The sequence below is a fragment of the Orcinus orca genome, chromosome 17 (genome assembly GCF_937001465.1).
Source record: "Orcinus orca chromosome 17, mOrcOrc1.1, whole genome shotgun sequence".
Taxonomy (NCBI): Eukaryota; Metazoa; Chordata; class Mammalia; order Artiodactyla; family Delphinidae; genus Orcinus; species Orcinus orca.
In genome coordinates, this window is record NC_064575.1 from 42,370,842 (window position 1) to 42,393,919 (window position 23,078).

Genomic DNA, 23,078 nt, shown 5'->3' on the forward strand with positions numbered 1-23,078 from the left:
GTAAAGCAATTATACTCCAATAAAGATGTTACAGAAAACAAAAACAAACAAACAAAAAAAACCCTAGGCCCTGGGAGAGTCAGATAGGAGGCTGATTGTTCATTATACAACCTTAGGAGATAGTTATTGACTTTGATTCCTGATCCTGAAGGGAAATAAGATAAAGCTCAATTAAAATTACTGAACTCATTTAGGTGACTAGGTTATGAAAACAAATAGACCCAAGATGTAGGATGATTCCAATGCAATAAAAGTTTTCCTAGTAAATAGTCCACACAATGATTCAGGGACACAGACTTCTCTCACCTATGGGCCTGCCAGTCCTAAGGCAGGTCTTCATCTTACTAGCAGAAAAGAAAAAGAGAAGGTGGAGGAGGCTCACATCTTTCCTGAAAGTCTTGGCTCAAAAGTAGTACACAGCACTTCTGCTCATATTCTGTTGGTGAGAACTCATCAGTTGGCTACACCTAACTGCAAGGGATAATGGAATTTGTAAGTCTAACTCTATATCTAGAAAGAAGAAAGAAATGGATTTTGATGAACAGTTTGGAGTCTGTGCCATAGTCTACCTTCTGGTCATCAGATGTTCATTTACATCTTTCTTTTCACATTTATAGAACACATTACCTTCACAAGGGAGACCGCCCAAAGTCTCCTCCAGTTACTGCTTCTAGCTCAAATCCAGGATCCCTGGATGATGTTTAGTCTTATCTGTAAGGTCAGGATGTAGCCATTTAAAGTCTGAAATGCCCAACCCCTGCACACACACAGATAAAATATACAATGATAAAACTAGGCCAGGATAAATGCCATAAAACTGCCGCTCAGAAAACAGATGAATAGGAAATACGCAACATTCACAGGTTAGTTGCAACGATGAGTTCATGCTGGGAAGGTATTTTAATGAAGGAAGTTCCACTATTAGACACCAGATCTCCATTCTGAGAGGAACCCTGTTTTCTGTTCTTCTTTAAGAGTTTCTTCTTGGTCCATTACCATCCATGACCACACCTGAGTCAGCCCATTGTGGAACATTACCTTTCTTGGGGGTTATGCAGTATTCACAGCGTGCTTCCAGCTCATATGAGTTTGGGGGCCCAAATATTATTTTAAGCCTTAAATAGTCAAAGGATTTTAACACAAGGATCAAAATTTATTTGGCAATACAGTTGGTCAAAATTTTAGTAGAATTCTGATCAATTTACATACGATAAGTTTCATGGGCCATACCTAAAATTACTTCTTAGACACAGTGTTCAAGACTTGTTTATTTCTTTGCTAAAACCTATGAAGACAAGAATTCTATCTTAATCCATCACTGTATACTAGAATCCAGCATTTACTAATTCCCTGTAGGAACACAAAGTAGGAACATTTGTTCAATATAAAACGTGCCTAACATAATACCTACAATATAATTAGTGTTCATCCAATGGTAGCTGTTAACATTAAGAGAGAAGCTCATTGGAATTGGAGATAGCAAACCAGGGGCTTAATTCTAGCTCTACTTCTACATAGCTGGGTAAGATCAGGCAAGTTAGTTTCCTCATATTCTAAATCTTTCTCACATTATTGTTGTTGCTTTGCACTTTTATAATTCACCTCCAATCCTTGTTTTTTTTTGCACTTTTATGATTCACTACCAACAATTGATGAGGAAAGGACTAATCTTGAGATCAAAATACCATGAGAAGCCCATAGGCATAGCTTTAGGAAAGTATTCAAACTACAGGTGCTATAAGGGTAATAGGATTTGTTACAAGAATCAGTTGTCATCCAACCCAGCATGATCCATTAAACACAGGCTTCATCTAATGCCATGAGATTTGAGTGGGGCCTATTATAGGTGGTTAATTGTTTGAGAACCCTGTGATGGTTTATGTAGCTTTGGAAATGCGTCAGTGAACACATATTTTTTGAAATTTGGTTGTTTGTAATGAAATTTATAATATGTCTAATATCACAAAATAGCCAAGGAGAAGCTGGAGCTGTGCACTGTGTACAATAAAACTTCTCTTTAAAATTTGGTAAGTGACTTTAGGTCAGTGATTCCAACCCTGGCTGCACATTAAAGTCATTTGGAGGGGTTTTTATGAATACCAGTGCGTGAACCTCACTCCAGAGATTCTGATATAAATGTAATTTTAAAACCTCCCCAGTGATTCTGATGGAGAACCACTGCTTTTAAAAGGGAAATATGTCATCATGAAGGACACCTTTTTTAGTGCCTGTTACTAGAGGCAAGAAAATATCCTGCCTATACTACAGCTTTTATACAGTGTTATTACTTGGACTAGTCATGGGCTTTTTAGTCATTTTTAGATGAAAAATTGTTTGTTTTGTGAGGAGGGATGGGATGAGCAGTAGGGGGTTGGATTAGGGAGGCTCCATGATAGTCAACAAAGTAACACTTGCCCCTTCCTCTGCAGCACATCATGCTTGTGCAGCGTCAGATGTCTGTGAGAGAAGAGGACTTGGAAGAATTCCAACTCGCTCTGAAACACTATGTGGAGAGCGCTTCCTCTCAAAGTGGTTGCTTGCGGTAAGTGCTCCTGTGCATGTGTCTTAGATGAAGGTGGGGTCTGGAGGACTGGTATTTGAGAATCTTCATCTAAAGTTATGCTGGTCATTCTAGCCCTCGGGGTGATACATTTTGCAGAGTTAAACAGGCTGTTTTCTCTTTTATCCTTGGACTCTGTGTGGATTTGAGCATTAGGAGCACCAAGGGAAGTCAAATAGACTGAAATTCCTCCTTTTGCATCCAGGCAGACTCACACTCTGATTTAAATCATCTCTGGTATATGAGGCCTCAACTCTAGTGCATCTAGCTCTGATTGCTACCTTGAGAGTGCGCCCTATGGCCTAATAACCACCATTTCAGCCATTCATTATGAAATTGCACCATCTCTGAAGTCTTGATGGCAGGACTTTGTCATTTAAAAAAAAAAAAAAAAGTTATTTCCATGGCCACTCCAGCTCAGGCTTCTGTTATCTCAGGCTACTAAAATATACTACCTATACCTCATCTTCAGTTTCTCTACTCCAAGTAGTCCGAGAAACAACTACTACAATTATAATTTCCCGGAAACAATTATCATAGAATTCTCTTATTCAGAAACCTGCAATAACTATCTAATGAGTAGCTTATCAAATGCCAGAAGTTTATCCTGACCCTACAATTATACTACCAACAGACCCCAGAGATCCATAGCACTGCTACCATTTGTTCTCCCTCACCTGAACACTATGCCTCAACAGTGCCCAGCTGCATATTGCCTTTCCAGCATAATCTATTGTCTTACCGCTGTGCCTTCGATCTGGCCACTCTCCTTCCCAGAAGTGTGCACCCAGCTTCAGGTCTCTGCCAGACCATGCTCTACCTTATGCCAAAGATCAAACTCACCTGCTCCTGGAAAACTGCCACAACCAAATCCACCCCTTCCTTAGGAGCTTGTTTAAATTGTATTTCACAATACTCTTAGAACATTGGGAAAGCTTTTTAGCACATGTATGCATGCATGTATGTGCACATAGAAACACATACTTTATGTCTCTTTGGTGTTCCTCCCAGTAATTACTAGTTATATTTTATTCACACTCTGGCAGAATACTTCTGCAGCTAAGAAGTCTGGCTCTGGAATTAAACATGGGTTGTATTAACTTTGTGGGTTTGGGAAAGAGAAAAACAAATACCGTATGCTAACACATATATATGGAATCTAAAAAAAAAAAAAAGGTTCTGAAGAACGTAGGGGCAGGACAGGAATAAAGATGCAGACGTAGAGAATAGACTTGACACAGGGAAGGGGAAGGGGAAGTTGGGATGAAGTGAGAGAGTAGCATTGACATATATACACTACCAAATGTAAAATAGATAGCTAGTGGGATGCAGCCTCATAGCACAGGGAGATCAGCTCGGTGCTTGTGACCACCAGAGGGATGGGATAGGGAGGGTGGGAGGGAGATGCAAGAGGGAGGGGATATGGGGGTATTATGTATACATATAGCTGATTCACTTTGTTATATAGCAGCAACTAACACAACATTGTAAAGCAATTTTACTCCAACGAAGATGTTAAAAAAAAAATTACTGAAAAACCCAAGCAGAGCAATTGTGTGACCCATGTATATATAACACACACACACACACACACACACACACACACACACATTTTTTGATTACTCTTTTTGCATATTTTGTAATCATGAAGGCTTATTTAATCCCTGTGTTTGGCACGGGGAGGTACCAACTGAATATATATGATGCACACAGTGTATTCTCAAAACCATGCATGACTTCGGAAAGTTGAGAATAGTTTCTGCTTCCAAGGATCTAGGAAACCAGTTGGGAAAATAGGATACTCATTCATGAACAATTAAAGCCATGTTCTTGGCCTTAATTTCACAGCTGTTAAGTAGAATAAAATGATTTGTGAAGTCACTCTCAGCTACCAAATTCTAGAATTTGTATGTATTCTGAACTCCATGTCAAGGATGTAGGGAAGATGAATGTGGAACTGCATTGTAAGAATCAACCCTGGGAGTTGTACTATGGCCAAAGAAACATCCTTAAGAACTCATGGTACCCTGTGGCACATTGAACCATTAATTTATCAGCATTTTTATATAGACAAAATAAATGGGTGGCCGTAGTGTGGTGGAGAATTGTAGGAACTATCCCTCCTGTGTGCCCCTTACTCCAGTGATTAGGCTCTGTGAGTTAAGGTAGGCCACCTGGGGAACAGAGGAAGCCAAGATGAAGTGTGTCCTGTTCCTGATGAGCCAAGCTACCTTAGGTAAGATGTTTAACCCCAACCGTTCCTGAGCTACATCATTTTTCCCCATTTCACTGACATTTTCCAGCTCCTGGAATGTTCAAAGTGTCCTGGAGCTCAGGGCTGAAGCTCTAAGTGACCTTATCCAGAGACAGCTTAGCCAAAGAACTCTTGCTTTAGCCAGTGAGTTTTTAAGTGCCACAGGAAGTATGAATACATTGAGGAGGAAGACTGAGGGTGTTTAAGTTAGTACAGTCACAAAGCAAAAGCTCAGAGTTACATCATGTAATTTTAAGTTTGCAAATAATTGAAAGCTAATCATTCAAGCCCTAAGCCCTTTTAACAGAAATATTGCTGACTGAAGTTTCTAAAAATTTTATCATTAACCTTTTCTTGCTGTCTCAGTGTCATCACTGCATATGTATTGTTATCTGTATTGTACAGTCTCAAATATCAATGTCCTTAAATGTCATTGCTGTGTATTGGTCAGTTTTGCCCTTAATTGAAAGCACCCAGTCTGTAGAACAATTTTGATTAGCATTTTCACCCATAGTCCTTTGAGACACAATCTGAACTGGTCTTTCAACTCTTCCATCTGGCTCTTGACCAGATGGCCTACAGTCAGGAAGAAGGAGAAAGGAGCAACACCAACAAGCCATCCTCTCATGTCTGAACCTAAGGACAGAAAGTTTCCCAGAAGTCCTTGCTTCTCAGCATACTTCCCTTGGCATCTCATCGGCCCAACTCAAGTCACATGGCTATTCCTGGTTACAGGGGAGGTTAGAAAACAAATATTTAGCAGAAAGGAGATTGTGATGACTGTCTCAGCCCAGCACTGACTGGTACATTGGATATATTGCAAAATGAACAATGGCAGGGTTCGGTTAGACAGAGGGGAATAACAGTTGGGGAGGCAACAGACAGTATCTACCATATGATTCCCAGAGTGACTTCACTGTGAAGGTAAAATGACTTAATCCATGGGAAATGCTTAAACCAGGGCCTGGAACAGAGCAATACATGTTAGCAACCATCGCCATTGTTATTAGTATGTATAATAATGTAATAATTGTTATCATCATTATTATTGGCTTGCTGCTCCTCATTGTTTTCAAAGATTTGTCTTTTTCCCTCAGTTTCTTTTCTGTTCCTTTTAATTCTGTCATGTTTCTCAACTTTGATACCATTAAGGCTTAGCTTTCACTCACCTAAGTAAAGTGCTACTTTGTTTTTCACTATTGAGCTAACAGCTAACACACACACACACATATACACACATACAATATACCAATTACTGGGCAAAACATTCTACATATAATGCTTTATTTAGTACTCAGTACTATTATTACCACCATTTAACAGGTGAGGAAACAGGTTAAGTAATGGGCCCAAGGTGACAAAGCTCTAATACATGGTGGATGAAGGTAAGCCTGTATGGCTATACTTCAAACCACTACCTTATCACACTGTGTTATCTTCTTCAGTCCTTCAAAACTTGAGCATCAGGCTAAAATTTCGTGAATTTCTTGTGGCTAGTCTGGAAAATGGCAGGTTCAGATAGCAGGATAAGTGATTTTTATATGTAATAAGTAATACAAATGAATTAGTTTGTAGGAGGCAGTTCATAGTCATGGATTGAAATTTGACCATTACATTGTCAGATTACATTTGGGGATTACAGATCCTTTTAGACTATGATGAGAACTATGGATTCTCTTCCCAGGAAAAAGTAGATATGCACAGTAATTTTCAGCTCATTTCTGGGATTTCAAGGAACCCCCCCAAAAGCCCATCTATAAACTCCTGGGGTTAGAAAATCTCCAGTTTCACTTTCTGTTCAATTCCTTTGATTATGTTATAAACCTTTCCCGAGAAAATCTGAAATTGAACTAAGAACAATACTTGCTACATCATATCTTAACTGAAGCAAGCTTGATCAATAGCTCTGTGAAAAACACCAAACTACAAGCCAAATAAGTATTACAATTTCTGTGTAGTTACCACCATCTGCTGGCCACACTTAGGTAAATCCTAAATTTACACTGAGCTTGGCTATTTTACCGTATGTTTGCTCTTAAATCAATATTCTATTCTCCCAATTTTTCCCAATCTCTCAATTTATTGGGATTGAGATATACACACTACTATATATAAAATAGATAATAAGGATCTACTGTGTAGCACAGGGAAGTCTACTCAATACTCTGAAATGACCTATATGGGAAAAGAATCATAAGAGTGGATATATGTCTATGTATAACTGATTCATTTTGCTGTAAACCCAAAACTAACACAACATTGTAAATCAACTATACGCCAATAAAAATTATTTTAAAAAATTTAAAAAAGAGTAGTTTATACAAACTACTATGTATAAAATAGATAAGCAACAAGGATGTATTGTATACCACAGGGAATTATAACCATTAACTTGTAATAACATTTAATGGAGTATAATCTGCAAAACTACTGAATCATTATGCTGTATACCTGAAATATAATGTAAATCAACTATACTTCCATTTAAAAAAGCACCACACCGGGCTTCCCTGGTGGTGCAGTGGTTGAGAGTCCGCCTGCCAATGCAGGGGACACGGGTTCGTGCCCCGGTCCGGGAAGATCCCACATGCCGCAGAGTGGCTGGGCCCGTGAGCCATGGCCGCTGAGCGTGAGCGTCCGGAGTCTGTGCTCCGCAACGGGAGAGGCCAAAACAGTGAGAGGCCCGCGTACCACAAAAAAAAAAAAAAAAAAAAGCACCCCATCTGATTTGTTTTTTTAAATCCTTATTGTTTTTCTAACCTCTGATTTTGATTTATAATCTGAATATACTGTGAAACGTTAGGCTGAACAAGCTGGACTTGTGGAATTAATTTTTTAAAGGAATCTTTATATTTGTATCCTACTCTCCCTTAAATTTATGAATCTATCCCCTCTCCCTTTCTTTCTACCTTAATTTGGATCTTCATCATCTCTCACCTAAGCTAGTTTCACTACCTCTCTAACTTTTCTTCCTGCTTTGAACTGTTCTCCATAGGCTACCTCACACGGCCATCAGAAGGATCTTTTAAAACCCAGCTTCAACAATGAGACTCTCCCTGCTTTAAACCCTTTTGTGTCTCCTCATTGCTACCGGATTAAATCCAGTCTTCACCTCAACTTGTCTTTTCACCCACCTCCTCTCTCTTCACTACTCCAAAACATATTATATAGGCTATTAGCCACTCTCAGGCTAGTCCAGAAGGCTGGAAGGAACAAATTTGTCTTCCCTAAATTGGAAAAGCAATTACAAAAAAAACTACAATTATGGCCAGAATATGGACTCAAACTTGATCTGGACAGCGAGAAAGTTGAGAGGTGTGAGTGTGTAAAAGAGAAAGGAGGAGGACCAACACTGGGCACTGGCAAAGTTGGAGTTAGTTGTGTAGCAGTGTGGTCCAGGTGACTTAGCTTACAGCAGGACCCCAAACAAAAACTGTCAATCCAGAGATAGAGGTAAGGGCAAGAGCTTTGGAGGCTGATTGGACTGATCCAAAGAGCAACAGCTGAGGGCAAGGAAGGTGGCATGCACTCACATTCTTCTGAACCCTGGCAAAACAGAACTCACAAAATCTTTTTGAATAGATATATGAAGGAAATTTTACAAAGTTATATTTGTGATTTCTGAAATATACTGAGACAGTATTCATGATGCCAAACCAGAAAACTAAAAACGTATATTAAACAAACAGACATGTTAATCAATTATTGACAAAACTTCAATTTTCATGCAGGAACCATAGGTGTTTCTTATACAAATGGATAAGATTAGAGGTGATTAGAAATATTAGTTTATTTCTTGTATTTAATTTCCTGTGGCTAATTACACCTTTCCTTTTCCATTTCAGTATTTCTATACAGAAGCTTTCAAATGAATCTCACTACACGATTTACGAGTTCTGGGAGAACAGTAGTGTGTGGAATAGGTAAGTTATGAGCAGGCCTTATTTTTTTTATTTTTTTGCCAGGGAGGTGGCAATATACATGATATAATTTTAGAACCTGTAGAAAAAACTCCATTCCCTTTACCTCACCTTAAAACCTGTCTTATTTGCTCATTTTCCTAAATCTCACTCTTTTTATGGATTTGAAATCACTTTCCTTTTGAAGCACAAAAACTTTTGATTATGATCACACTTTAAGAATTACCATTTTACTGATGCTTTCAGGTAAACAGATTTAGATGTGGGTCATGGGTGTCTAAGGTGTGCAGGGGTGGGAGACAAAGGATGCAGAAAAAGATGAAAATAATTTTACTTCCTAATTTTTCTTAAGCTCTGTGGTTCTTATTTTGCAATATAGCTATATATAATGGTTAAGATCATCATAGCTTAACAGCTTTTTGAAATGTCTTTACTTACTGCAAATAAAGGGAAATTCAAGACATTGTTTGGAAAAGATTAAAAGCAAGTCAACTTCTCTTGTAATCATTCAGTTTTGTATATAATTATATTTGTTAACTATTCCTCGATAAAGTTAAAAGATAAATCAAGTTCTTTGAAATTAAAATAATTATTAATAAGTAACAAATATATAATTAGAAAAATGAGATGAAGGAAATTTTGCTATTCTGAGATTATATAAATAGTTCTAGTTGGCTTTAAATGGCACAGAGAATATAGCTCTCCAATAAGTCCATATTTTGGGGTGTTAAATGATGGTAATGAAACAAATACCTGGAAATTTATTTGATACATATTTCACCTAAAATTTTTATTTTTGTGGCTATTTTAAACACTGTGCTATAATGCATAATGACATCAACAGAATTTCAGGCACAAAAGGGAGCTTTAAAGGCAACTTATTCAACTCTGTAGTTCCAGGCCTATACTTTTAGATGATTTTTCTTTCTTTTTATCTTCTAGAGATGGAAAATCTATAGTCCTTCTTCTTAGCTATCCTATTTTTTAAACATCCTGATGCCCAAGATAGTCTTCCTTCTGTTTAAACTTCTTGCTGCAATTACAGTTATCTCCTTTTGTTTTATCTTCTCTAGAGAATTAGTGCTCTCCTGTTTTAAAAAAAAATTCTGGTGATACTTGTTAAATTACTCCTTAGTCTTTTTTTAAGGGTAAATAACCAAGAAAAGAAGTCCGTATTCAGGCACTTAATCTAAATCATCCGAAACCTTGCCACCTTGAGTGAATTTGAACTGTGCTACATTCTACTCAGGAAGATTGTAATAAATTGCACAGCCATAACCTATAATTATTTATACAGCCACCGTCAGATGAATTATAGCAAGACCTTCCAAAGAAGTAATGTGGATTTCTTGGAAACTCCAGAACTCACATCTACTATGCTAGTTCCTGGTAATTATCCTGGGTTCACAATTCTTCTATGTGCTTTTGTATTGCCTTTCTCTGTTTAAAAGACAGTATGTTCTAGCCCTTTCCCCTTCATCAACTGTACTCTATTTTTTTATCTATCTTAAAATTGGAGAGTGGGGGTAGGAAATAAGAGATCTATATATTTTTTCTATTGCCTTTAGTCCTTAGTTGACCCTATTTGTATTCCTGGCTGTATTCCTGGCTGTATTCCTGGCTGTATTCCTAATATTAGTCATTTGCTGGTCACCTTTTAACAATTTGAAGTACAAATCATGACATTTCAAAAAATTATTCAAATGCTTTACTATATTATAGTGTATTGAATAAATTTGAAATAGGTGACCATAGATTGGAGATTAGAATTATGTTAGAAATATCTTTATTATAATAATTGTTAAAATATTTTTTGTAATTGGAGAAAAAGGAGAAGGGAAAGAGAAATTTGAAATGAACTTGCCTGAGAAGTCTGGCCTAGTCAAACCTTATTTAAGATAATTGAGAACAAAAATTATTTGTTCATCTACCCATCCATTCAATTACCAATTAAACATACTTTTACTGAATGTTAATAAGTGCTAAGCACTGGGGATACTGGGGTTCCTAGCCTGTTTACTAGCACTGACTGAGCTCCAGTTATGAACAAGCATTGTGTTGGGAGCTATAGAGGGTACAAAGTAAAAATACAGTCCCTACCTATAAAATGCTTTCTGTCCAGTAGGAAAGACAAATGTTTGCAGAAAAATAACAAGCTCAGGACATACATAATAGTTACCTATTAGAGTCATAATGTGCTATGTGAATTTAGAGGAGTGGATTGCCTCTTTAACAGTTTTTAATGAGGAGATGATCCTTGAGCTGGACTTTAAAAAATTAGATTTGGACAAATAAAGATGGAGAAGAAGGGTACTTAGAGGTAAATTGTAGACATGAACAAATGTAAGAAATGTTAAATGTGCTGTGTTAATTGGTGCAAAGATATGATTAAAGCATAAGGCTTGTATATGGTACATGTGCAAAGAGAGGAGAGAGTAGGAAATGGGAGTTGAAAATATAATAAGGAATTTTAACTTTCTTCTTACAGTATTATGGAGCCATTAAAGGTTTTTGAGAGGGCTAGTGAATGCTCTAATCAGTAGTAACTGTGGCAGGAGGGAGAAAGGTGAATGTCATGAGAGAAATTGGTCAGGCAGGGCAATAATCTAGGCCAGGAAAAAAAAGCATCTGAACCAAGACGATATCCATAGAGTTCCCTTGCAGATAGAATTTTCAGGAGTTAACCATAGCAAGATGATGGTTGAAGCTGGGCGTTGGTGAGAAAGTGTGTAGGTAAGAAGAAAATATCTAACAGAAGCCTGAGGAACTGCCTTTATTTAAAAGGTTGGGAGAGAAAAGCCTCCTTTCATTAAGGAGACTGAGGGGAACCAGAGATAGGAGAGTCACAGTTACAGAGTATCAAGGAAACCAAAAGAGGAGTAACATGCAAAGTACAGTGCTCCTCAGGGGGCCTATGTAGGAGAGCATGACTGAAGAGAATGGGACTGAAAATTGGATTTGACAAGAGAAGTTTTAATAAAATGGTAGGAATTTTAAAATTAGGGTAGATTTTGATGGATTGGCAATAAATGGAAAATGAAGAAGTCAATTCTGGAATTGAAGCTAGGTGAGGAGATGGGGAGATCAGGTGTGAATGCTTTCAAGTTGGCTGACTCTGACAGTCTCAGCCTGATTTTTTATATTTACTCTAGATCTTAAGGGCAGGTTTATGCACTATTAGTATCATTGGTACATGCATTCTATTACTCTTTCTCTCTCAGAGCATTTCCTAATTTAGAGAGAAAAACTGAGTACAGATAAAACTGGATCAATTCCTGTTCTCAGAATTCAGAGTGAATACAATTTAATGCCTTTTAATTGCTACCCTATTTTTCATGTGTGTGTGATTTTCACATCACATCTAATTTCTACAACCACTGGAATTTGATAGAAAAAAAAGTTAGGCTTGATTCTAACACAATTTTAAAAACCTACTTCAAACAAGATTTTTAACATCTATTGGGTCATCCTACTCTATTCTAAACTGAAAGTTCTATCACTGTTAACAGCTGACTTCCCTTGGGAACAAACAGCAGATATATCTCCCTGGACAAAAAGCTGAAATTAGCTTATAAATATTATTTATGATTTTAATGTCCATATGACTTATATTTGTAACAACTAGTTTTGTGCATTTTGTTTATGTAGTTTTGAAATGCTGCATATATTTTGACCTAAAATAAAAATCTGAAAGTTATTACAGTTAGAAACACACAATGAGTGGGTTTGTATTACTAATTCACAAATAACAATTTCTAATAAGACTTTTTTTTTTTTGTGTGGTACACGGGCCTCTCACTGCTGTGGCCTCTCCCGTTGCGGAGCGCAGGCTCAGCAGCCATGGCTCACAGGCCCAGCCGCTCCGCGGCATGTGGGATCTTCCCGGACCGGGGCACGAACCCGTGTCCCCTGCATCGGCAGGCGGACTCTCAACCACTGCACCACCAGGGAAGCCCAATACTGCTTTTTAATTAAGATTTCCAAGTGGTTTACTTAAGATACATCTTAAGAAATAAAGCAGGGACTTCCCTGGTAGCGCAGTGGTTAAGAATCTGCCTGCCAATGCAGGGGACATGGGTTCAAGCCCTGGTCCGGGAAGAGCCCACATGCCACAGAACAGCTAAGCCCGTGCACCACAACTACTGAGCCTGCACTCTAGAGCCTGTGAGCCACAACTACTGAGCCGCGTGCCACACCTACAGAAGCCCATACGCCTAGTGCCCATGCTCCATCCGCAATTAGAGAAGTCACCTCAGTGGGAAGCCCGAGCACAGCAATGAAGAGTAGACCCCGCTTGCCGCAACTAGAGAAAGCCCGTGAGCAGCAACAAAGACCCAACTCAACCAAAAATAAAAATAAATAAAACAATTTATTTAAATAAATAAAGCAAATAAACCAGTCTTCACTAGATACAAAAATATAAACCAAAATATATTCCTATGAACTCTCAAATATAAAAATCACTTAAATGAGGCATACTGGAATATGGAGCCTATGCTGATAAGCTATCATAAAACACCCAGACAAAAAGAGTATGAGAATTGGTCTGTGGAGCAGAATATCCCTTGGCAAAGGAGAAAGCCTTATGGTTATGGGAAAAAAGGATACATAAGAAAGTAAGATCCTATTGCCAGTCAGTGTATTATTTAAACAGCTTTGAAAACAAATTTTAATCCTTCACATTTGTCTGTTTCTCACCTCATTCCACCAATCTTACTTCTTTGACATAGGTTTGTCTTTGGGATACTTACATTTACTGGGGAAAATATTCCTAATTTTACAATACAGATATACTAAAAAAATATTATTTAAAACACATCCACTTACTTATACCCAAACTTTCTGAACTGGGAAGATTAAAACAACAACAACATGATTTTATCTTCAGGGTGTTTATAATCTCATTGCCAAGACAATCTCTATTCATATATAACAAAAACTTTTTAGTTAAACTGCAACCAAGTGCCAAAAGCTATGGTACAACTAACAAGTGCACAGGAAAGTTCAATCAAGTCAGGAAACAGTAACTTGAAAGATAAGTAATTATACAGACTAAAGATGAGGGAAAATAGTCTCTTTAAGAATGACTTGCACCTTGAACTAACTTAGCCCTAGCAGTTATTTTCATTATTTAAAAAAACTCTTTTTCTCTTTTCAGCTTCATGGTGGATCCTGAACAACTAGCTGTTCCTTAACATTTTCTTTATGGTTCCAAGTAAAAAACAACTGTTCTTATCTGAAATGTGAATTAGAAAATTCTCTGTACTTATTAATCTACTCTCTACTTTTGTTTAAATATATTTACCCTAAGATGTGCACTCTTCTTAAATGTCTTCTATCATTTTATCTTTCATGTAAATTTTAGCTCAACTTTCAAAGTTCACTATTATCCTCAATATTTGCTGCTGTATTGCTACATACAATAAACCTAAAACCCTTTAGTCTCAAAATCATAATATATGAAAAGTATACATATAAAGTAACAAAATTGTTATGATAGAGAAAAAAACATTTAAAGTGAGAGCTTTTAGACTATTACTTCATAGAACAGCTTCTGTAGATCTGTCATAAACTATAAAGGTTAAATCAGTGTTTTGTGATTTTTTAAGTATCTGCTTTACCATGAGTGAAATGTATTCTTCAGTAATACCTACTCCATTCCCAACTCAGGATCCTATAACTATTCACTTTATGTTACTTAAAAAGCTAATACATGATCCAATATGACTGGTATCCTTATATGCAGAGAGAGAGAGCAGGGATGCAGTGCATCCCTGTTGTTTAAGCTTAAAAAAACATTAATACATGAGCATAAACCAATCTTCATTATAACCAATAGAATCTCTATCCATCTGTCAAGTTATAAACTGGTTTTTCATAAGTGAGCAATTCTGTGACAGGGTACCATTTAGTAATGTAACACCATTATATCATTTGTTAAGAAAATGTGGTTCAAAATTTTTGGCACATGATCCAGAGGTCTAACTTTACTTATGAAAAATAGACATTTGCATTTAAATAATGATTTCAAAATATTTTAAAACCAAAATTTTAACCTAAGTGAACAAAGAATTATAAAACAAGTATAAACTTTAGGGAAATAATAAAATATGTACTGGACAAAAAACATCTATTTTTCAGTTTCAACACTAGAATGACTACAATCCCAGTTTCACTAGAAAAACTAAAACTATGTACCTTATATATTCTGCTGTACAAGCTCATAAATTAAATATTTTTAATAAAATCTCTTTTATTCTGATAAATGCTGCTAATGAAAATGCAATGCATATAGAAATTTGTTTATTCTCTAGGCCAAATTCCTCTGAAAACACAGGTCTTCCAGGAAACAAACATAAGGTGAATTTTTCCTTTTCTTTTTTTTTTTAACTCAGACAAAAAGGAAGGTTGAACTAAAATTTTGTTTTTTAAATATAAAAGTTAACCTAACATATTTTCTCAAACTAACTTTTACCAACACCTTTGTGTACTCTCAGTCCTCATTTAGTCTAAATAAAATTAAAGAATTTTTAATAGCTTCTACTAGAAATAGGTAGTAAATATTGACATACACACGTGTGTGTATATGTTTGTGTGTGTGTGTGTGTGTGTGTGTGTGTGTGTGTGTGGTCATTTCTAAAGATGATAAACACTATGAAACAACACCTGGCTCAACTCTTTTAATTTATATACAAAGCAAAGAACAACATGAATGGAGATGTACAATGATTATTCAAATAAGCTATACATATGTACAAAGGCAAATAGATAATAAAACAGTCTTTGCAGTCTCACTCTGATTATATACAGTAAGAAAGGATCAAAAGACTTTGAAACCTCGGGGACTTCTACTATACAAACTCTTCTTGAAAACGCTGGTTATAAATGATTTCAAAAATAGAAATTATAGCTAATCAATATATTGTTCTGGCCAGTCCATTTCTGTATCAGATTCAGAAAGTACATCAAGTCTTTTGGATACTAGGCACTTTCCAAAGTTAGGATGGTAGTATGACTTTAAATGGGGTCTGCCCTCAGTAACAGTGCTAAATGGAAGGGCTCTTTGGATTCCAAATTGGAATAGGTTCGATCATATTTTTTTTAACTAAAGTCAACAGACTTGGATAATAGGCAAATAATAAAGCAAACCAATTTAATTATATGGTAATTCTGACCCCAGCTCTTTTTAAATTACTTTTTTATTGAGATGACCCCAGCTCTTATATAAATTACATGTATTTTTGTGTATGTGTGTGTAATCATACACATATAAATACTAGAAGCTATAATATAAAGGGAAATAGTAGGGCAAAAATGAGTGTAAAAAACTGGGCCGTAGGTGTAAACTCATTTTTAAGTAACCAATAAATTTATGGCTAGTGAAGGTTCTTTTTTTTTTCCTACTTGAAAAGCAATCTTTTTCTGGTGAACAAAGCAATTAAAAGTAGTATACTAAAGACCAAGTTGGGAAATCTGCCATGGACTAAAGTTTGAATCTGGGTAACAAGTCTAAAGACCAGTGAAGAAAAAGGTACTTGTTTTAGGAGTTCAGAATTCAGTTTAAGATAAACTTTCTGCCAAATGATGTCCTTGAATGCCTTGCCAATAGACCCAGGGATCTGAAAGAATCTGAGGATAGAACTAGGGAGAGTTTACACTTACCTTTATATGAGCAATTCTTTGTGACACTGTGCTGGAACAAACTTTTCTTTTTAACAAGAGTGACAAATTGCAGGAGATTTAGTGTATAGAATTTCTAGGAGCTAAAAGTTTAAACCTCCAAATTCTTCATCCATACACTTGTTATAAGAAATTACAGCACTGAAACTTAATGCACCTCAATTATTTGCAAATGCCTCAATTATTCCTCTTTTGGAAATAAAAGAATATTAGACAATGTTGTTATTATCACAAACCTACAGAACAATCATATATTTGAAAAGAAATACTTCTTAAAATATTATCCCTCCTATCACTGAGAACTATTCATTGAACATCCTGAATCATTCTAAACCTCTAGAGAGATTGTAATGATCCTTTCAAGTGCTGGTATGAAATCAGTGGGAAACAAAACAAAAGCAACTTTAAAAGCAACAAGAAATTATGTATCATATATACATCATAGCATATACTTTATATTTGAGAATCCTTACAGCTTACATTTTCATTCCATTATTACAAGTGATGAAAAACAAAAATTGCAAGTAGCATGCAAATTATAAATACAGTCTTCCCATTTCACTAACCAAATTCCTACTTTCCAGTGTTACTTCCCAATTTATGCAAGAAACTGCCTGCAAAGCTGAAACTGATTAGAAAATTCTTTATTGTTTAAAGTATCTCTTTCTCATTTTAGGAGAAACCAAATATCCAACCATCAAAATTAAAAATAAATTGAATTGTTACAGTCTGTTACAGTTATTGTTACTAGATCCACTTCATTTGCAGGTGTCCAAAATATAAACTTAGTAATTCTTTATCTTGAAATACATACATTCTCAAAATGCTACTTAAAGCTTTGGTTGTTTTCCTGTAATAGAGAAGAAAAAGTTAACTTATCAATTAGATTGAATGAATGTACCTTTTACTAATTAGTTTATCAAAAATGTTGTGACCTATTGTTTGCAGATCTAAATGCATGTTACTATAGAAACTATTAAGTAACTGGAATTTGTCAAATAAAGTAGTTCTTCTGTGTTTAGTAAAACTTATATAATACATATATTATATTTAAATATATTAGATTGTATTCAAAACCCATTGTTCTGTTTTTGTGGTACCTAATTTTTAGAAAATATTATTAATGCATAAAACAAAAGTAAACTCAAAATAATGCGTAGGTCAAACTTCTATTGACAAAATAAAATGTTGTTAGAAGTGGAAAGCCTTCAAATGAGAAAGCGACTATATTTTATATAGCACTGAAGTTTAGATTTATTCTTATAGACCAAGGATTATATGCCCTTAAGATCTCTGAACAGGTAGAAAAATTCAAATAACATCAAGGATGCTTTACCTCATTAAATATTCCTGTGAGCAAGGTATTATGAAAAAAACTTCTAAATTTATGCTTTAATTTTAAAAAGAATTGGCTGGATGTCTGCAAGGTAGTGAGTTTAAATTAAGAGCCATTGATACACTATGAATAAACTAAAATACAAAAAATTGTAATTATGAAAAAAAAGCTATGGATTCCAAAGGGTAAGAAATCCCCCAAATGGAGAACACAGGAGGTATTTTATATCTCACATTTGACCCATTCTTAGCATACCTATATTCTGAACTCATCTCAGTAGAATACTACAGGCATTCCTCACTTTACTGCTCTTTGTAGATACTGTGTTTTTTACAAATTGAAGGGTTGTGGCAACCTTGCATCAAACAAGCCTGTGGGTACCATTTTTCCAACACCATCTGCTCACTTTGAGTCTCTGTGTTATATTTTGGTAATTCTCCCAATATTTCAAACATTTTCATTATTATCATTATATTTGTTATAGTGATCTGTGAACAGTTATCTTCAATGTTACATAGTGAAAAGATTACAACTTGCTGAAGGCTCAGATGTTGGTTAGCATTTTTTAGCAATAAATAACTAAATTGTTTTTTAATTAAGATATGTAAATAGTTTTTTTTTTTTTCCAGACATAATGCTATTGCACAACTAAGAGCAGTATAGTGTAAACATAACTTTTATATGCACTGGGAAACCAAAACATTTGTGTGACTCCCTTTATTGCAATATTTGTTTGGAACCAAATTTGCAACATCTCTGAGGTATGCCTGTATACCTTTTATACACCTTTACCTGTATAAAATGGTGTTTATGAAAACTATAAATAAAAGAAATTCAAATTCCAGTCAAAATGGAAGTAAAGACCATAAAAGATGAAAATCAACACCTACTGAGTACATAATGAGAGATAAGTACCATGCTAAAAGCAATTTCATACATTTCATTTAATTCTAACAATTAGAAATCATCCCCTTATCACAATTGCAAAACTGAGGCTCAAGAACGTTAAGTGACTTGCCTAAGTTTGAACAATATACCAGTACACAGGTGGAGCTACAACTTGAACCCAAGCCTGACATGAAACCCATGTCCTTTCCAATCAATATCCTGAAAGATACATGTATGTATTTACTGTGTGTATTTACTTTGATAGAATTTGATGAGGTGACACAGAAATATAAAGGGCTAAGAAACAGCAAAGATGTGTCGAAGAATAGTTGTGTTGTTTTACTGTATAAAAGGAGTAACTGAACAGAACAGAGCGCCCAGAAACAGACCACATGTAAATATATTGCCACAAAGGTGGCAGAGGACTATCCTTTTGCTAAATATTGCTAGGATGACTGGATATCCATGCAGAAAAAAATAAAACTTCACCCCTACCTCACACCATATAGTAAAATCAATTTCAGGTGAGTTATAAAACTTAATTGAAAAACAAAAATATTTCCTAAAATATGACAATTCCATTCTATTTTTGACAGAGTGGTAATTACTTGCAGTAATTGGTTATACTATACATTTAGATTTATGTACTTTTCTGAATTATATTTCACAATGAGAACATTAAAAAGGTTTAAAAGACATATTTTAGAATTAAAACAATACAAAAATCTTTAAAAGATAAATATTTAGGATTAAAACAATACAAAATTAGAAAACTACTTACTGGTTTTTGAAGTACAATGGGATGATCAGGCAGAAAGTCTGGTTTTTTTCTGCAGATGGAAACACTTGAGAGCTTCAACAGAAAATCTCTGCTGTATTTGATTCTCTCTGTAGATATCAAAACATCAAATGTAATGTTATAAAGCACAGAACTCTCCCAGAACACTTTTTGGCTCATTTCTTTCTGGATGTCCCTTAACTGTCCATTATTTTATAAAATGGTAAGTAGTTTTTATGTAAAAGAGAAGTGGGGAAAAAGCTCGGACAAACATCTACTGCCTCCAATTTTCCTTTTACATAGAAACAAAGCCAATTAACCAAGGAAACATTTCAGAAACTTGGTAATGCATTGCTTCTTTTATCTGGTTTATTCATATCTAGTAAAGAAATCTTCTTTTATAAAATATAACAGGTATAACACCTATTGGGCAATTCAGATCCTAATAAGCCTATGGAAATGGAACCCTAATAAGCCTGTCTAGTCTTTATATTAACTTACTAAAAATTTAATACAATCCAATAAATTCAAGAAACATTTATTGTAGATAATGGTGAAAAAGGTCCAAAATAGGGTCCCTATCTTCAAGGGGAACAATGATTCAAATATTTGCAGATTTCTCATCAGAGACTATCACCATCTTGGTCTATATGAGACCATTTGCTGGGCCAGAAACAGTGGAGCTATAATCTTTAAATTTCCAACAGAAAAGGACTGACAACCTAGGTTCCCATATTGTGAAATAATAGAAAAAATATATATATGGGTTTCTGTCCCTGTTCCTGGCACAAACATCCTTTCCCTTGTAATTTCCTAAGTGATAAGAGCACTAGGGGCGTCTTTTGTTCTAATATTTGTTCCTTGACACTAGTTCCTGACACAGAGCTGCTAAATCTCTTAAAATTTTCTGGGTGATTTGGTCTTCTGTTCTAATGAGGTGACTCTTGGTGGGCTCCTGGATGGGGGCTGATCACCAGAAAGACCAAGCCATGATTAGAAGCTTGGAACTTTCAGCCCCACCCCTACATCCTCTGAGAAGGGGAGAGGGGCTGGAAATTGAGTTAAGGATCGATGGTGCCTACGTGTTGAAGACTCCATAAAAATCAAAAAAGTAACGGGTTTGGAGAGATTCTGGGTGGGTGAATACATCCATGTACCAGAGAGTGGTGTAACTCAACTCCACAGAAGCTCTTGCACTTGCGACCCTACAAAACCCTGCCCTATGTATATCTTCATTTGACTATTCATCTATATTCTTTATCATACCCTTAATTATGTAATAAACTGGTAAATGTAAGAAAGTGGTTTCCCTAAGTTCTGTAAGCTGTCCTAGAAAATGACAGAATCCAAGAAGGGGGTCTTGGGAACCTTTACTTGTAACTGTCATCGGAAGTGGAGGGTAGTCTTATGTGACCAGGCCATTACCCTGTGGCATCTACATTAATTCCAGTTTATATCAGAATTAACTTGAATTATAGGACACCAAGCTGGTTTCGCAATGAATTGCTTGATATGTGGAAAAACCTCACATCTAGTGTCAGAAGTGTTGTGAGTATAATAGAGTATTGAGAGTAGAGGAAAACACAGGAGGAGTGTAGTTTTTCCCTTATACATAGCCAGTGAAAAAAATCCTTCAGGAATGCATATGAAGTAAAAAACATTTTCAGATGAAAGAAAACTAAAAGAATTTGTCATCAGCCGACCTGATCTATAAGAAACACTAAAGGAAGTCCTCCAGGTTGAAGGGAAATGATACCAGACAGAGTCTTTCATCTTAAGATTTAAAGGAGAACAAAAGAGAGATGGCAAATAGCTGAATAAATATAACAGACTCCTTTTTCCCCCCTTATCTAAGTTTTATGAAAATATGTATGATTGTTGAAAAGCAAAACTTCTGACACTGCCTGGTGAGATTTCCAAGGTATGGAGATATAATGCATACAGCTATAGCAAAAAGATCAATGCAGGGGAATAAAGGAAAGGAAACTACATATGGTTGCAAAGTTTTGCCATCACTGTTTTGCATGAAGTACAATATTAACAAGTACACTGAGAAAGTTAGATATTATAATCCCTAGATCAACCACTTAAAAATACAAAGAAATACAGCTAAAAATACAATAGATATAATTAAATGCCAAAAATTAAACTTAACAAAATCCAAAGAACAGGGGGAAACAAAAACAAACAAAAATGAGGACAAACAGAAAATAATAAAATTATATGCCTAAATTCAACCATATCACATTAAATCTTAATGGTCTAAACCAGGGTCAGCAAAATTTTTCTGTAAATGACCAGAAAGTAAATACTTGAGGAGTTTGGGACATATAATCTCTGTCACAACTACTCAACTCTGTCTTGTAGCAGAAAAGTAAACACAGATAATAACTAAATAAAGCATGTGGCTGTATTCCAATAAAATTTAATTTCCAAATTGGGCATTTGGCCTGAGGGCCATAGTATACTCACTCCTAAGATAAACACTGCAATTAAAGGCCATAAATTGACACAACAAATAAAAAGAGACACTGTTACATGCTGCCTGCAAGAAATACATATTAAACATAAAGACACAGATAGGTTGAAAGTAAATGGATATAAAAAGATATACCACACAAAGACTAAGAACAGGAAGGCTAGAGTGGCTCTTAACATTAGATAAAGAGATAACAATTATCAATGTGTTGTGCCTAAGGACAGAGTTTCAAAATGCATGAAGCAAAAATTGACAGAAATAAAGGGGACAACACACAATTCCACAAAAATATTAGGTAATGTAAAAACCCTTCCCTCAGCAACTGATATAACTAGACAAAAGAAAACCCAGAAAAGACACAGATCTTAACAATACTATGGACCACCTTGATTTAACTGACAATTATAAAAGTTACATCAACAACTGCAAAATACAAATTATATTCACAGAGATATGGTACAGTAACCAAGACAGACTATATGTTGGCTATAAAATAAGTTTCAATAAATTTAAGAGGCTTGGAAAAAAGAGGACTCAAATAAATAAAATCAGAAATGAAAGGGGAGACATTACAATTGATACCACAGAGATACAAAGGATAAGATTATATTATGAACAGTTATACGCAACAAATTTGACAACCTCTAAGAAACTGATAAATTCCTAGAAACATACAACCTGCCAAGACTGAATCATGAAGAAATAGAAAATATGAAATTGAATCAGAATCAAAAACCTCCCGACAAACAGAAGTCCAGGACCCTATGGCTTCACTGGTGAATTCTACCAACCATTCAAAGGAAAATCAATACCAATCCTCAAACTCTTCCAAGAAACACTCCCAAATTCAATTTATGAGGCCAGCATCACCCTGATGCAAAAACCAGAAAACAATGCCATGAGAAAAGAAAATTACAGGCCAATATTCCTGATGAACATAGATGCAAAAATCCTCAACAAAATATTAGCAAACCAAATTCAACAATACATTAAAAGGATCATACAGCATGATCAAGTGGGATTTATTCCAGGGATGTAAGGATGATTCAATATCCACAAATCAATCAATGTGATATACCACATCACAAAATGAAGGACAAAAATCATATGATATCTCAATAAATACAGAAAAAGCATTGGACAAAATTCAACATCCGTTTATGCTTAATACTCTCAACAAAGC

The 23,078-nt window shown here is 35.5% G+C and overlaps 2 protein-coding genes across 5 annotated transcripts in view; one reads left to right on the top strand and one right to left on the bottom strand.

Moving 5' to 3' along the window:
• NECAB1 (N-terminal EF-hand calcium binding protein 1) overlaps positions 1 to 18,375 on the top strand; it is a 259,253-nt gene extending 240,878 nt beyond the window's left edge. For both annotated transcript variants that reach the window (XM_033411712.2, XM_004283224.3), the window contains 4 exons: positions 2,430 to 2,542; positions 8,660 to 8,737; positions 10,032 to 10,123; positions 13,893 to 18,375. In XM_033411712.2, coding sequence (XP_033267603.1) covers positions 2,430 to 2,542; positions 8,660 to 8,737; positions 10,032 to 10,123; positions 13,893 to 13,918 — 309 coding nt within the window. In that variant the 3' untranslated portion in view covers positions 13,919 to 18,375. The remainder of the gene's footprint in view (positions 1 to 2,429; positions 2,543 to 8,659; positions 8,738 to 10,031; positions 10,124 to 13,892) is intronic.
• The window catches only part of C17H8orf88 (chromosome 17 C8orf88 homolog), a 40,442-nt gene continuing 34,407 nt past the window's right edge, over positions 17,044 to 23,078 (bottom strand). For all 3 annotated transcript variants that reach the window (XM_004283223.3, XM_049700302.1, XM_049700303.1), the window contains 2 exons: positions 19,420 to 19,526; positions 17,044 to 17,264 (listed from right to left, as the gene is read on the bottom strand). In XM_004283223.3, coding sequence (XP_004283271.1) covers positions 17,241 to 17,264; positions 19,420 to 19,526 — 131 coding nt within the window. In that variant the 3' untranslated portion in view covers positions 17,044 to 17,240. The remainder of the gene's footprint in view (positions 17,265 to 19,419; positions 19,527 to 23,078) is intronic.